The following is a 16,624-nucleotide window of genomic DNA, read 5'->3' as shown; positions in this document are numbered from 1 at the left end:
ACATTTATAGTCTGTAGTGTACAGAGTGAAGAGACAAGTAGACAGGAATATTCCTTGTGGTGCTCCAGTGTCACTCATATCTGTATCAGAAACATGTCCTTCATTCTCACAAACTGTGGTCTGCCCAACAGGGTTTAACCCTTAACAGGGAATGGACTGAAGAAATCAAAAAAAATAATCCTCCTAGTGCTGCCAGCTTTGTGGAGCAGATAGATAATTGCATCTTCCACTCCAATCTTTGTCCTATAGGCAAACTGCAGTGGGTCCAGGCAGTCTACCACAAGAGGACTCATATAGTCCGGGGCCAGTCTTTTAATGGTCTTCATCATGTGAGATGTAAGTGCCACTGGTCTGTAATCATTAGGGGAAGAACCACCTGCCTTTTTTGGAACAGGAACAATAAAGGATGTTTTCCAGAGCAGTGGCACTTTCTGAAGCCTTAGGGACACACTGAAGAGGTGACAGAGGGCACCACAAAGTTGGTCTGCACAGGTATTAAGAACTTGAGGACTATTTTCTTATTTGGTCTTCTTTCATGGACTGTCAGAGGTGGACTTGTCACTGGCCATTCCAGTTGACATGGTAGGAGTTGTTGATGTAGTACGGATGGTGAAGGGAGACTGATGATTGGAAGAAGGTGGCACTGAGAGGGAAATTTTAAAATAATTGGTTCAGGGCATTAGCTTTGTCCACATCCCCTTGTAGCACCTGAGCCCTGGATTGCTTGAGTCCAGTAACAATTCCCAGTCCATTATAAATATCTTTCATATTATTCTGAGTGGGTTTGTTTTCTGTTTTACCTTTTTAAGCTTCATTTCCTTTATTCAGCTTTTTCTTTAAAACTCTGTGCATCCTTCAGGGCCTCTTTGTTACTTGATTTGAATGCTCTCATTTTCTCATTCAGGAGACCTTTTAGCTCTTTAGTGATCCAGTATTTGTTATTTGGAAAGCAAAGCACCGTCTTTGAGGGTACCACAGTGCCAACACAAAAGTTTACATAGTTTAAGACAACAGGCACCTTCTTATCCCAAGGTACAGTTATTGTACTAACATGCCCCCATGTTCAGGACTTGCTGAGTACCCAAGGACTATTGCAAGCAAGAGATAATTAGGGGATGAAACGAAGGCAAGAAACCATGGTCAGAATTAACAGAATGAGTCAAAATATACTAGCGACAAAACAAGATTTAGCGATGAGGATCAAGAGGTGAAACAAAATCATATATGAACATCAGAAACTGTCAATACCAAAGAAGCAAACCTCATGCTAAGCCCTACTTAAATTAGAAATTATCACTAAGGAAGATGAAAAGGAATTTGTATCCACCAAGGGATCACCAGTACACAAGTGCCACCCAATTTATAGAAACGTCCTGTGATGTCACAAGTTCAACAGCCGTGGTCACATGATCACATCAGACAACATTGCATAAATACAGGAAAATAAGACAGTAATAAATATAAACTTTTTTATTATACACACACACAAAAAAAATAAGCTAATGATGAATATGGAATCTGAGTTCATCAAACCCTGTAATTGTTCAAAAATGTGCACATGTATTTACATGCATGTTACACTCCATGACGTCTTCATCACTCCTCCTCTGTTCACAAGTGATGGGTTTCATTCATTTCTTTTTCTCACAACAGACTTTATGCCTATCCAGTACCACCAAGATGTCAGCTCTGCCTTGGTCCTGGGCCTGCCAGTCAGAAAACCTGTTACAATAAACATCCATCCATTTTCCAACCCGCTGAATCCGAACACAGGGTCACGGGGGTCTACTGGAGCCAATCCCAGCCAACACAGGGCACAAGGCAGGAACCAATCCTGGGCAGGGTGTCAACCCACCGCAGGACACACACAAACACACCAAGGCCAATTTAGAATCGCCAGTCCACCTAACCTGCATGTCTTTGGACTGTGGGAGGAAACCGGAGCGCCCGGAGGAAACCCTCGCAGACACTGGGAGAACATGCAAATTCCACGCAGGGAGGACCTGGGAAGCGAACCCAGGTCTCCCAACTGCGAGGCAGCAGCGCTACCCACTGCGCCACCGTGCTGCCCTACAATAAACATGTTCTCCATTTTAAGTAAAAGAAGGAAACATGGTGTGCTAGCGCAGGCACTCAAGGCTGCCAGTTCAGTTCTCGCTTCTGCCTCACAAACTCTTAGCAAGAACCTAAACTTATGTGAGTGCCACCTGTAACACAGGCTGATCTTGTATGTCACCTCGTATAAAGGAATGGGCCAAATGCACATAAAGTAGATATTATTTATATGTATAATAATACAATACAGATAATTTTAAAAAGTACACATTGTGTATCTCTGATAAAAGTGAAATAGAGAGTAATGTTGTGGTTACAAACATAGACACTCAAATTAAGAAAACAGAGGAAGTGGGAAAAGGAAGGTGTTGAGATGGAAAGTGTAGAAACAATGGCAGAATATTTAATTTGATACACCCATGCAAAATTAAGAAGAAAATGCTTTTAAAAAAGCGAAGATTTGAATTGCTCAAGAGAAGAAAGGCAATTTTGGAAAAAGCTGAATAAATAATCAACAATGATAAAATTATGACTTAGAGCATAGAGATAATAGAACTATTCAGTAGTAAGAAAAGACAAAGTTCTAACTCAGATAAGGTGGAGTAAGGTACCAAAGAATGATTTTATTTTTTTAATAAACATTATAAAGCTGATTCACGTTACTTTGTAGTGCTCTTTTTTCTGAATCCTGTATGCTGAGACATGATGTAGAAACAGTAAAAGGAGAGATAAAAATATTTTATTTGAGATTATTTAAAAAAATTGAGGAGATTCAATCAATCATTCTGGATCTGTAGCTAAAGCAGTAGCCAGATGAGTAGTGGTGTACCACACTCCAGTACCCTGTGTGGACGATCACTCAGACAAGACAGCAAGTGTGGTTATATAGCAGCTTTATTTTTCAGCATCACAGTGAGCAGAGTTTCAGAAAAACAGGCAATCAATATTACATGACAGCGTCAGGGCTCTTCTGAACCCCGTCTGTTGGGTGGGGCAAAGTTTTTATACCCCTAGAATGCGTGATTTAATATCATTATGAAATGCAACATTCAACAATTTTATTTTACACAATCCTTGAGCCCCTTTGTTATGGCGTTCAGATGTAAACTAAGGGAAAACGTGATAAGGCAGACTCATGTGTGGAATGCTTAGACCTTGAGTCCTTTAAACAAATATTTTTCTGTTTGCTCAGCAAAGCATGCTGTATGGTTTCTTAAAGCTTACTTCTCAGACATGAATTAGTACAAGGGAACGAAGAGAACATTCATCTTCCACATTCCCCCCTTTTGAGCAAACAAAAAATACTTGATATGGGGAGAGTTGAGCAGGAAAGGGTAGGAGAGGGGGAAGGAGTGGAGTGGGCGGAGGAGTGTGGAGTGGCTGTGCTGATCTGAAGCATTTTTTCTTTGTGTAAAAAGTAAGCCTTTGCCATAGAGGCAGTAAAATACTTGGATACAATGTATTTTATCAAGGGAACAATGCAGCAAGCTACAAGCAGGAGAACAATAAAAGCAACTGTAAGAGAAATGAAAACTGACTTAAGCCATTGGCCCCAGGACCCAAAAGTGGACATAAACCATTGGTCCCAAGGATTAGAAATGCCAGAATTAGTAGCTAGTTCATTAGAGAGAGCAGTCAAATCTGCTAAAGCACGGGTGATTGATCCATTGGGAACTGTCATCAGTTCCAGTATTAGCAAAATCCCATTCCCACTCATCACAGTTACTTCCGAATCCAGAGTTTGTAACAGTTACACACACATATTTGTCAGACCAGGTCCACTAGACTTGTCGACCAGTCCCACAGTCGAATAGAACAGAAATCAACCTGAACTGATGTGGTGATTCCGAAAGGGAAAGTCAAGGTGACCAGGGGCCTCATGTATAACACTGTGCGTAGAACTCACACTATAAAATGGCGTAAGCACAAAAGCGGGAATGTGCGTACGCACATAAAAATCCAGATGCAGGAATCTGTACGTACGCAAACTTTCACGATCTTCCACTACATAAATCCCGATCAGCGTGAAAAGTAACGCACGTGCATGTGCCTTCTGTCCCGCCACAACTCCTCCCAGAATTACGCCTCTTTGAATATGCAAATCAATATAAATAGCCTTCTCAGAAAAGACAATGGGAAAAGCACGGGAGAAAATATAAGTATTTCAGCGAATACCAAGTGGAGGCAAAGGAAAAACGTACTATTTGTTGGTTTAAACAGTGGTATAATCAACAAAAGGAAGTTGATCGAGTGACAGAGTGTTGGAGAAACTCGAAAGCTCAAATTCACAAAGTCACACAGTGCCCAAAATAAAAAAAAGAAGTTGTCACATATCAAAGTCGCCGTGAAAAGGCAAGTCGTAGCCCACCGTCTGAGTGTCATATGAAAGCTTATTAGGGTACAGACAAAAAAATAGGCACATAGTGGGAAAAAAGCACGAAATGTCAACTTTAATCTCAAAATTTCCACTTTCATCTCGTAGATTGTTTTGCCATTAAAGTAGAACATCATAAACTTCATCTTAAAATCGTTTAATTTACTAGTTTCTCAAATCCCATTGTAACTAAAGTAGGACGTTAAATGCTATGTTCTGTATTTGATCTTCTTTGTGCTCTGTGTGTGAATCACTACCTGCTTCTTAAATGGGCTTTCTCTTTCTCCGACAGGACACATAATCCATTACATTCATGACATTATAGCTCTCTGAATAATTAAAATACTGAGATGTATACGTGATATCATTTTCATGATGATAGGAATGAAAGCATGTTATTGAACATGGGAACACGGTGGCGCAGTGATTGTTCATGTCTCACGCAAGAGGCTTGCTGAGCCATGCGTGACCTTCAATGACATAATTTATCACAGCAGTATTGTCTCTTTCAAACGTACTAACCTCCAATTCCTGTCCTTACTTTTCTCTCTCCAAAAACCCAATCGCCACACAATCAGCTCTGTAATAGACGTGAAGCCATCTGTAAGCTTAGAACACCGATTTTTCAGAACTTTTAAAGAACATTGAAATATCTTTGTAGTACGTGTTTAATTATTCTATCCGTCTATCTTTCCAGTGTCGCATCAGCGCAAGAATACAACGCAATGCAGGAACAATCCCTGAACTAGCTAGCGCTGCGGCACCGTGTCCTCACATGTTTAATTATTAACAATACAGATTATTTAAATGAAGTTAAAGTTTTATCTGTATAATATAATCAACATATTTTGCTGCATTTCATCTTAAAAATGATATAGTCATCATATGTAAATACGCGCTTTATAAAGTGGCACAGGTTGTGCAATATTATAACTGTAGTGCAAGTTTACAGTGAGGTAATTGTACTTATAAGTAAACAGTTCTACAAGGAGCACTTGATGGACTGATTGAGTGCATTTAGAGTTCTTGGGATGAAACTTTTTCTAAACCGCGAAGTCCGTACAGGGAAGTCTCTAAAGCGTTTTGCCGTGGCTAAGGCAGTGTCTGCTTCATGCTGTATACCGATAATTTCCGATCAGCTACTGCTGTGATTCCCCACTCAGATACAGTGATATAAATACTCCGAGTGGTGCAGTGAGAGTAATATGGAAAAAGATGATCCGCTGTGGCAGCCCTTAACGGGAGCAGCTGAAAGAAGAAGAAGATGCAGTGAGAGTTACAACGCTAAAGCAGTTATGGTATTTCGAATACTATGGCAATTCCCTGGACCATTATATTGCTGCAGGTTAATTACAATCAGATGCATTACACTAATAAACAATATGCAGTTAGTTTCAGTGTATTTATAAAGCCGCGTTAGGAATGTGGATCTAAGAAAGACCACACAGGAACAGTAGCACTGCTTTGACGCTGGGTGCTGCCAGTCTGCAAAACCGAGAGGAGAAATTGCGTACGCCAAAGTATGAGGTACCGTGGAAATGTGCGTGGCTTTACGCCAAGTTTAGGTTTTATACATCGCGATTTGAGCGTGGAAACATTCGCACATTTCTGTGCATACGCACCGTTTATACATGAGGCCCCAGGGCAGTCGACAAGGGAAAGGAAAGACATAGTAGTACCACAATCAAGGGTGCCATCTTTTGCAATGTGAGACGTGAATCCAGGCAGGCAGTCCCTCAACTTTAACAGCGTGTGGTGTCGACAGCAGAACTTGGAACGGTCCTCTCCACCGAGGGTGATGCCAATGTTTCCTTCGAGTATCTCTAACCAGAATCCAGGTTCCTAACGGAATCGGGGAGTCCTTTGATGGAGGATTAGTTCTCCAGGCCTGATTAACCTGCTCGTGGACTTCCTTCAGAGAAGCTCGGAGACCTGTAAGAATGGAAAGAAGATCATTGTCCACAGTATGCAGAGTAACATTACCTATGACCATGCCGACTGGCATGGGCCATCCGGTCAGAATTTCGAATGGCGAAAGCCCTAACTGCCGATGTGTTCTTCCCCTTAATCTCATCAAGGCCAGGGGTAGAGCATCAAGCCAAGTTAAATTTGTTTGCTCACAGATTTTAGCCAATTTAGATTTCAAGGTACCATTGCATCTCTCTACTATACCCCCACTTTGAGGATGGTATTTGCAATAATGATGTACATTTATCTGGAGCCAAGTAGTCAATTCATTAATTACAGAATTCACAAAATGACTACCATTATCAGTCTGCAATTTCTGTGGTATTCCCCATTTTGGAATGATTTCCTTTATCAAAGCTTTTGCCACAGTTTTGGCGTCTGCATGTTTGGAAGGTGTTCGAATGGACCCATTGGGTTTGGTGTAACGGCGGGACTTACCTGAATACCCTTTCCTACATTAAATTTCTGACATACTGCACAACGTTTGCAGAATTGCTCTGCATATCTAGAGAAGCCTACTGCTTCCCAATGTCTATCAACCTCTTGAACCTTTCCAGCGTGATCCAGGCCATGTGCAATTTTTGCCATACCTGGAAAAGAAGCTTTAGGAAGGAAAGGTTTATTAGTTTGCTTATGGGTCCAGATCTCGTCGACCAATAATCCTTCCTTAGACCAGTTTCTTTTTTCTTTTTCTGAAGCTGAACTCTGTAAAGAAATGACTAAATTACCGGAATCTCTGTCATCTGTCTGTTGGAATAAAGAAATTGGGGTATTATCATAAGCAGCTTGTTTAGCGAAGTGATAGGCCAGTGATAGGCCAGTTTGTTTCCTTTACTAATGGGATCTTGTTTTCCAGTATGGGCTTGGCATTTAACTATAGCCAATTTTGATGGCTTGGTTATAGCTTCTAAGAGGGATTCTATTAGTTTTTGATGCTGAATGGGCTTGCCAGTACTGGTCTTGAATCCCCTGAGTTTCCATAATGCTCCATGATCATGGCAGACTCCAAAAGCATATTTAGAATCAGTATAGATAGTTACAATTTTTCCCTCTGACAACTGACAAGCTCGGGTGAGAGCTATCAACTCAGCTGCCTGCGCGCTCAAACTTGAAGAAATTTGGTTTGCTTCCAGCAGGTGGTCACCTTTGACCACTGTATAGCTGGTTGAAGGTGTTCCATTTTCCAATCGTAAAGAACATCCATCCACAAAAATTATCTCCCCTGTTCCTAAGGGTGTTTACTGTAGGTCTGGTCTAGGTTTTATAACCTTAGTTATTTCGTCATGACAGTTGTGGGGCTCCCCTTCCTCTTCAGTTGGAAGAAGAGTAGCTGGATTTAAGGTGGAGCGCCTTTCTATGGTAACGTCTGACAACGTACAGAGTACATTTTGATAGTGTATTGCCCTAGCAGTAGTGAGATGTGAGGGTTTAGCCTGTACTAAAATGGAGTGTACGGCGTGAGGCACTTTTACCACTAGGGGGCTCATGAGCACTATATCTGTACTGGCTAGCATGGCCTCTGTTGTGGCTGCTACAGCTCTGAGACAGGTTGGAAGTCCCGCAGCCACTGTATCCATTTTTTTCGAAAAATAGGCTATTGGCCTTTGTTTTTCTCCATGGAGTTGTGTCAGTACTGCATTCATAAATCCCCCCTTTTCGTCCACGAACAGAGTGAATGGACGAAAATAGTCAGGGAGTCCTAAAGCTGGCGCAGAAAGTAGTGCACTTTTTAAGTCACACAGAGCCTTCTCAGCTTGTTCATTCCATTCCGCCTGACCAGAAAGGGGGAGATCAGGGGTGTTCGCTAAAGTTCGCAAAGGCTGTGCTCTTTCAGTGAAATTGAAAATTGATTGCTGGCAGTATCCTAGAATGCCTAATACAGACATAACCTGTTGCTTTGTAACAGGTCTAGGAAGATTTTGAATGGTGTTTATATGGTCGCTAGAGAGAGCTCTTGTACCGTAAGTAATGTCATGACCTAAATATTTAACGGTAGTTTGGACTAACTGCAGTTTTGTTTTCGACACTTTATGGCCATTTTCTGCTAAAAACAATAGCAATTTCTGAGTATCATGTGCACAAGCTTCTTCAGTAGTACTACACACCATTATATCATCCACATACTGTATCAATATACTATCTTGATCTGGCCAGAATCCTTCTAGATTTTGAGCAAGTGCTTGACCATACACGCAATGAGCCTCTGTATATCCTTGAGGCATAACGGTCCATGTCCAATGGCGGTTTTGGAAAGTAAAGGCAAACCAAAATTGAGAGTCGGGGTGCACAGGAATAGAAAAGAAAGCGTTAGCAAGGTCAATAACAGAGAAATAACGGGCGGACGGGGGTATCGTAGAAAGAATAGTGGAAGGTTTAGGAACAATAGGTGCTCTGGGAAAAATTGCAGAATTAACTTGTCAAAGATCTTGGACAAATCGCCATGAACCATCAGCCTTTTTAACAGGTAAAATGGGAGAGTTCACTGCAGAGTATTTAATTGGGATAATTGCTCATTGTTTTACGAATTCGGAATGTACGGCGGAGATCCCAGCCACTGCCTCAGGAGAAAGAGGATACTGGGCGCGATGCGGGCGGAAGGAGGATTTTGGGTAAATCACCAGTGGCTCACAGTGTGCTATCCTTCCATAATCAGTTTTCCCCTGGGACCACAGTGCATCGGGAAGTGAGGAAAGCCAAGAGGGATATGCAGACTGTAATGAAAATGTGGAGAGGGTGGGATGGCACAATGAACGGATTACTGGAAGGTCATCTCGTAGTAAAACCTTAGTTATCAAATGATCTGAAGTATCAAAAATACCCGGAGCAACGTGCAGCCAGTCCGTCCTATATTGACATTGTTCCACCCATTCCCCAATGTTGACCCAGCGAACGGTGCTAGATTTGGCTAGGGAAACATTGGGAACCGAACCTCCTAAATAGAAAACGCTTTGTGAATATGTGAGGTGAACTGAAGCAGCAGCTTTGGTGGATGAGAAAAAAATGCAAGGGATATGGAGGGTCTCTGGGCTAGTACCTGAAGAGAGAAAAGATTCTAACCAAGGTGTGTCCACTTCAGCAGGGAAGTACTGGGCAGTACAGTGGGGGGTGTTGGGGACCTGCAAGTGGGGAAAAAGACATGAAGGAAAAGAGTGTAGGGCTTTAAGGAGAATGGTGTGTGAGGAGATGTTCAGGGTCCAAGCTGCAAAAGAGGGCTTAGGATGGGGGGATGTTTGGCACAGTAGTTTAGGAATAGAACAGTAAAACCCTTGTTCGGTTAGAGAAATAGAGAGGGAGAACTTAGTCATCAGATCCCTTCCTAACAGATTAACAGGGCAGAGCTGATTTAACAAAAACCGGTGCGTCAAAGTGGAACCACTGGAATGAAGCTGAACCCGGAGAGGTTTAGACACCAGTAAAACATGTGGTTGTCCAGAGGCAGTAAGCATAGTCACTGTATCTTTCGAGGCAGGGACCTCCTTCAGCGAAAGGGTGGAACGAGTAGCTCCAGTATCAATGAGAAAAGCAGTTTCAGTGCCATTCACCAGCAAAGTCAATAAAGGATCTGTGTCCGCATGGCGAGTGAGCAAAGGCAACTGAAGAGAGTGGCTGGGGGTCCCTGCAAATTCCTAGGACCAAGGAATATCCTCAGGTTCAGGGGGAGGAAGCTTATGTGGGCAATTGCGGCGGAAGTGTCCCGTCTCACCGCACCCATAACAGGCATAAGATATAGGTGCTTGATCTGAGGGGAGAGGCGGCTGAGCAGACGAAGAATTCGGATTAGGAAACAAAAATCCGCGACCTCTCCCCCAGCCTCGCCCCTGTCCTCAGAAAAATCCACGTCCTCGATCCCTGCCTGAGGCGGCTCCACCTGCATAATAATTCATTTGTGCCGCGATTAACTTGGTCTGAGTATCTGACTCTTTTTGCTTAGTCTGTCGTTCAGCATTTTCCGCATGTCGTTTAACTTCATCAAAAGTGGCACTTTCCCATCCAATACAGGACGTATGTACTTTATTTTGGATATCAGTTCTGAGTCCTGACACAAAAGGAGGAACTGCTGCCTTGGCACGGTCGTCTGGGTTGTCTAAGCCAGAATGGTTTGTCATCAAGTCCTGAATTCGGTGTGCCCATTCGTCTACTGTCTCATCTTTCTTTTGTTTGGCAGCCGAAATAAGGGACCTTTTTATATTTTGCGGCTATTGCAGTTTTCACGGGTTCCCATTGGGCAAGGAAAGGACCCTCATTATTTTGTCCACGAGGCAATGCGTCATTCCACTGCCACTGTACTCCATTATGCTGCCCATGGTTGACAGTAGCCCAAGTGGTGCCCAACTTTCTGCGTAGCACCTGGGTCCACTCGGCCGCACTGGGTTTGTACATGTCGTCCAGTTGCTGCAATTGTTCCACAAACTTCAACCCACCAAATACCTTAGGATCAGGCAATTCGGACACTACGTCTTTCAGCTCTTGAATATCCCAGTTACGATGTATCATTACATTAGTGGGGTTATCATTTCCTGGGGGTTGTGTGGGATTGTGTCGGGGGTTAGGGACCTCAATTAAAGGGCATGAAAATGTGGGTGCTAAAGGTTTTGGGGACTCAAACAGGGTAAAGTTTTCAGGGGACTTATTTCTCTTGCTTCTAGTACGTTGTGAAATGGAGGGCTTTTTGTGTGAGTTAGAAGAGCCTCCCGTAGCCCCTAACAAGTGGCCGTCAGTCTCATCATCCAGATCCGTATGTGAGCAGGGGTCGTAATGATATTGTTCATCAAAGAAATCATCAGTAGCTGGGGCATCGGTTACCACAGGAGCCATTGGGGCAGGGGGTGAAAGAGGCAGTGGAAGGGGTTGCGGGTAAAGTGTTGAGGAGGAGAGCACGGGATATAAAGGGTCTTTTTTATCACTCCTCTTCCTCCTTCCTTCAGACTGGGGTCCCAAATCAGCCTGCGCTTTCTGTAAAGCTATAAGCAGCTCTTCCTTTTCCTTTGTAGTCTTAACTTCGGCAGCTAAAAGCTCATTCCATTTCTGTGCTGCTTCCAACATACGGTCTTTAATAACCAATTCCCATCTGTCATACATATCCATCTGATAAGGACCTCCATTACAACAATCCTGTGTATTTCTGCACAGTATTTTTCTAATTTCCTGTATCTCACTCATATCTCCGGTTCCTTCCACTGGCCATCTACCCCCACTGTGCTTATTCCACTTCCTACATGCCTTTTTAAAATCTAACCCAGTCTTCTTCTCAATTAACTTTCTAGGGGACCCGCCTTTCGATCCTGATAGTGTACTAGGAGCCTGGTGATTCTCTGAAAATAATCCCTCCAACAGAGGGATAGGTTTGACCGGTTTGCTGACTTGTGTCCCCATAGTGGGTGGCAGGATGTCACAGAAAACAGCTCAGCCCCCCTTTTTTTTTCCTCCTCAATCCCACTTGTCGTCCGCTCCTGCTCCTGGATTTCAGCTCAGGTGACTTCGTGTCCATTTATTGGGTTCAGCAGAATCCTACGTCAATACTCAGCGTGGAGTCCGGGATATGGAGGTTTTTACCCCGATCCCTTCATCAAACGCCTTGTATGCGTCAGACTGCTTAGGTATAGTCTCCGTCACCTGAGCAACCCGTCGGAGCAAGATTATGACTAGACACCAAATGAGAAACACGACCTCCCCCTTTTTATTCAGACACACATTTTCCGGCTTTACCACATTCACCCCTATTCCTCTATTTATTTATAGGGGCGTGCCACTCACCCCTTTCTATTCCACTTCACAAGGGATGACTCACTAACATTCAAACTTGTGCCTATTTTCCGAAGGGTCCCAAGAACTGTGTTCCGTGAGTCCCGAGAACACCCCTACAGTAATGATACAGTATGCTCTTTTACTCTTTTTAAACTTCTATTATTTCCGGCACACCAGTCAAACCAGCGGAATTCCCCCAATCTACTCACTGTAACTCCGTCCACTTGCCTGGAAATTCCCGTCAAGTCGTGCGTCGTATTGGCTAGGAGGAGGTCAGGGACTCCCCACCGGAGCTGGTCCTCCCGATCCGGCTGGAATCGGTCCACCACTACGGTCCTCTGGACGATCCTGCTCGAGGAGTCGTCTGCCCGTCTCCTGCCCCATGTTTGGGCGCCAGAAAACTGTGGACGAAGACTTCAGACAAGACAGCAGGTGTGGTTATATAGCAGCTTTATTTTTCAGCATCGCAGTGAGCAGAGTTTCAGAAAAACAGGCAATCAATATTACATGACAGCGTCAGGGCTCTTCTGAACCCCATCTGTTGGATGGGGCAAAGTTTTTATACCCCTAGAATGCGTGATTTAATATCATTATGAAATGCAACATTCAACAATTTTATTTTACACAATCCTTGAGCCCCTTATCACTAAGGGAAAACGTGATAAGGCAGACTCATGTGTGGAATGTTTAGACCTTGAGTCCTTTGAACAAATATTTTTCTGTTTGCTCAGCAAAGCATGCTGTATGGTTTCGTAAAGCTTACTTCTCAGACATGAATTAGTACAAGGGAACGAAGAGAACATTCATCTTCCACACATGTTAGATAGATAGATAGATAGATAGATAGATAGATAGATAGATAGATAGATAGATAGATAGATAGATAGATAGATAGATAGATAGATAGATAGATAGATAGATTTGTTTTTACTCTTTTCTGCAGGCTGCAGGTATTCCCAATGCATTCATAAATGGTAACATAATGTCGATTAAAGTGAGCTTAAGTGAAGTTCAAGTGTGTATTCTGATTTATATGAAGACATTATTTTTTTATTACATCCAATGTTTGTGTAGACTTTGAGATTTGCTAAGTGAAAATAAAGACCTTTTCGAATAAAGACATATAAATGTATTTTAAAGCTTAAAATGGCGATTTGTACTTGGATCTGAGATAATGGCCACTATAAAATAGAGTTGAACAATAATTAAGGTTGAATGGATAAAATTAAGGATTTTTTGCATTTTTCTGTGCTTTTTTTAGACTTACCACTCTGTTAAGTCTACCCACCCTGTTTTCAGTGTGTCAGCCCACAGAGCCAAAGCTTTGCAGCTCTCTCACTTCCTCATTAAGGCTCTCCAGACATCTGCAGTAATGGATGACATCTACATGAATAATGAAGTTTTGAACTCTCAGTTTACTTTGCCATCTTCCAAGAAACATGAAATGCACCTAAACTCATGCAGAAGCTCACAGAAAGATGAGGCAGAGTTAGACAATATCTATATGAATTTTGAGGCCTCGAATGTTTGTTCTCGTGTTTCTGCCAGAGAAACCAAAATCACAACTGACAAGGTGAGCAGCTCTTCACAAGAAGAAAGAGAACAAACGCCATGGCATAACAGAGAGGCAGGTAAGTGGTTTTTACTCTGTAATTCCACATCACATTTTACTTCTTTTTACATTAATGACTTATACTTTTTTTACTTTCAATTAGCATCCCAAATTCACTTCAACTTCTTCTAGGCTTGGGCAGCACAGTGGTGCAGTGATTTGCACTGCTGCCTCACAGCTCCGACTGGGTCACTCTTTGTATGGCAGTTGCTCATTCTAGCTTTTTGTTGTGTTTTTTTTTCCTCCAAATTTTTTCTTACCAAATCCCAAAGACAAACTGATTAGTTAAGCTGGTGACACTTATGTGGTCAAATGTGTTGTGCATTGTCAGGAACTGGCACTCTATTCAAAGTTTGTTTCTGCTTCATACCAAGTGCTGGCTTGAGTGGGTTAAGATCCCCAAAACCAAAAAAATGGAATAAGTGAGAAAAAAATTGGATGGATGGATGGATGGTCCAGGAAGTACTTATTGCAGTTTCTCTATTCTAAAATGTGCCACAGATTAGTAATTCCATCTACACAGCAAGTGTGCTTGCTACACTCCCAATACATGGAGGAACTACATGATGTTGCTAAAAGAAAAACGAGAAGAGAGTAATGATAATTAAACACTTTATTTTCTACAGTGAGAGCAATACAGATGCTTTTTATAAAGGAATTCATGAGGTGAGAAACTGCATTGGCGACTTGAACCACGGTAGTCCAGGTAGAGTTTGCTATAGAAGTTGATAGAGGATGTGCATTATCATTATTTTTTGTTGTTTTCTTGAGAGGTGAATATTTGTGTGATCAATTATTTGGTTTGTTACATTTGGAATTAATTCAGACCACATTACAGAAATCTGTTTTCACTTTGACATTAAAGAGTGTTTTTCTGTTGATCAGTGTCAAAAAAATCAAATTAAATCCACTGTGACTTAATGTTGTATAAGAATAAAACATGAACATTTCCAAGGGGCTGAGAACTTTTTATAGGCACTACCTGCCTTGACACTTTAATTAGGACCAGGGACTCTGACACTTCTACTTAGGATGTAATGGTATTTTTGTCACACTCTTTTTATTTTGTTTATATTTTTTGGACATATTATCTATAATACATAATTAATTAAATGTGTAGCTCTTTCTCCTGCCTGTTCTTTCTCTCTATCTAATTGCCTGAGGTTATAGATAAAGCAGGGAAGGAGGGAGGAAGTGCTGTACTACAGTTTGGTAAGTGTATAGGATTTGAGACATTTTGATAAAGTCTATGCAACAAATAAAGTATAAAGAGGAAAATAAGATCATCCAGGACAATGACCCTAAACACAAAGCAAATACAACACAGGAGTGGCTTAGTGACACCTCTGGGAATGTTCTTGAATGTCCCAGCAAAAGTCCAGACTGGAGCTGAATCAAACATCTCTGGAGAACCCTGAATATAGACGTCCACCACCATTCTTCATCCGACCTGACAGAGCTAGAGAGATCTGCAAAAAAAAATGGCAGTAAATCCCCACATTCAGGTGTGTAATGCTTATTGTGCTGGAACTGCTGCCAAAAGATCTTCATTTAAGCAAAGAGTACAGGGTGTGAATACTTGCATCAATGGGATGTTTCTGTTTTTATTATTTTTAATAAATTAGCACAAATTTCTAAAATCTTTTTTTTTGCCATTCTATTCTAGTGTATGAGTGTTGCTTGATGAGGGAAAAAATGAATTTAAATTACTTTAGCATAAGGCTGAAACATAGCAAATGTGAGGAAAGTGAAGTGGAGTGGTCTAAATACTTTCTTAAGACACTGTAAACGGTGTCAAACTCAAAATTCAGAGGACCACAGTGGGCTGAAGGTGGTTACTTCTGCTAATGAAAATGACTTTAATGCTTTGATTTTATTTGGTTTGCATTTTAAGATTTGGAACCCTTAATTTTTTTTCTTAGCCAGCCACATTCTGAGGACTACTGTTTCCTTAAGAGGCATTAGCTCTCTGGAAATGTGTTCTTTTCAATTGCGGCGTTTTAATTAAACTGAATTTAAAAGATATTATCCCTCACCAGCATGCGATATGACGGTTAAAAGATTACATGAGAAGTAAAAGGATAATCTAGCTCTTTACTGACGGGTTCACATGGTATTACAAACGGGAAGCTTATGACAGACATATCAAGCCATTTGGGAGTCTTGACCTACGCAGTCTGCCATCTTTCGTCGCCACGCTGAAAGGATTTTAACTGGACGGAAGGCATAATCTTCCGCCTGGCCTCGGACGGAAGACATAATCTCCCACCCGGCAGCTTCAAAGTGTGTTGGCCATAGGTCCATCCTTATATACTGGTTGCTCCATGTGCAGGCTTTTTCTGGTCTCCAAACAAGGACAGGAAAGGACTCAAACCCCACTTTCAAAAATACAGGAATAGCACAATGCCTACATGCAGTTCTCATTCTCCCAACAAGGAAAGAGGTTTTTGTGCTGACAGAAGACAGAAATATACTAGTCTATCTTTAGGCTGACTCTTCAATTCTCCAGTTGTCTGTGGCTCTCTAGTCCTGTACTTGGCTCGGCAATTCTAAATGCTGATGCTAAGCCCCTGTGTACCATACGTGGTCTGCCTGTATGAATGAGTCCATAACAGTGGGCACAGAGAACAGTGACATTAAACTTAATAAAAACACATATTATAACAACTACACTACTGTTTAGCTAAACAATGATGAGATGCAATGGTAGTCATCATGCAATTTATTTTTATCTATTTTATTTTATTTATCGGCACAGTGGTAGTGTGGCTGCTTTGCAGTAAGGAGATTGTGGGTTCGCTTCCTGGGTCCTCCCTGTGTGGAGAGCGCTTTGAGTAGTGAGAAAAGCGCTATATAAATGTAAAGAATTA

The 16,624-nt window shown here is 41.9% G+C and overlaps 1 protein-coding gene and 1 long non-coding RNA gene across 2 annotated transcripts in view; both read left to right on the top strand.

Moving 5' to 3' along the window:
* The first annotated feature begins 2,907 nt into the window (after positions 1 to 2,907).
* LOC127527016 (uncharacterized) lies at positions 2,908 to 12,786 on the top strand. Its single transcript, XR_007934372.1, has 2 exons — positions 2,908 to 3,053; positions 12,699 to 12,786. It is a non-coding gene; the product is annotated as an uncharacterized LOC127527016 (long non-coding RNA).
* Positions 12,787 to 13,504: 718 nt separating this feature from the next.
* The window catches only part of LOC114649048 (asialoglycoprotein receptor 1-like), a 47,316-nt gene continuing 44,196 nt past the window's right edge, over positions 13,505 to 16,624 (top strand). Inside the window, exon 1 of the mRNA XM_028798465.2 lies at positions 13,505 to 13,773. Within this exon, the coding sequence (XP_028654298.1) occupies positions 13,515 to 13,773 (259 nt within the window). The 5' untranslated portion in view covers positions 13,505 to 13,514. The remainder of the gene's footprint in view (positions 13,774 to 16,624) is intronic.

This window comes from Erpetoichthys calabaricus, chromosome 3, assembly GCF_900747795.2.
Source record: "Erpetoichthys calabaricus chromosome 3, fErpCal1.3, whole genome shotgun sequence".
Classification (NCBI taxonomy): domain Eukaryota; kingdom Metazoa; phylum Chordata; class Cladistia; order Polypteriformes; family Polypteridae; genus Erpetoichthys; species Erpetoichthys calabaricus.
This window is presented reverse-complemented; position numbering and strand designations above follow the sequence as displayed.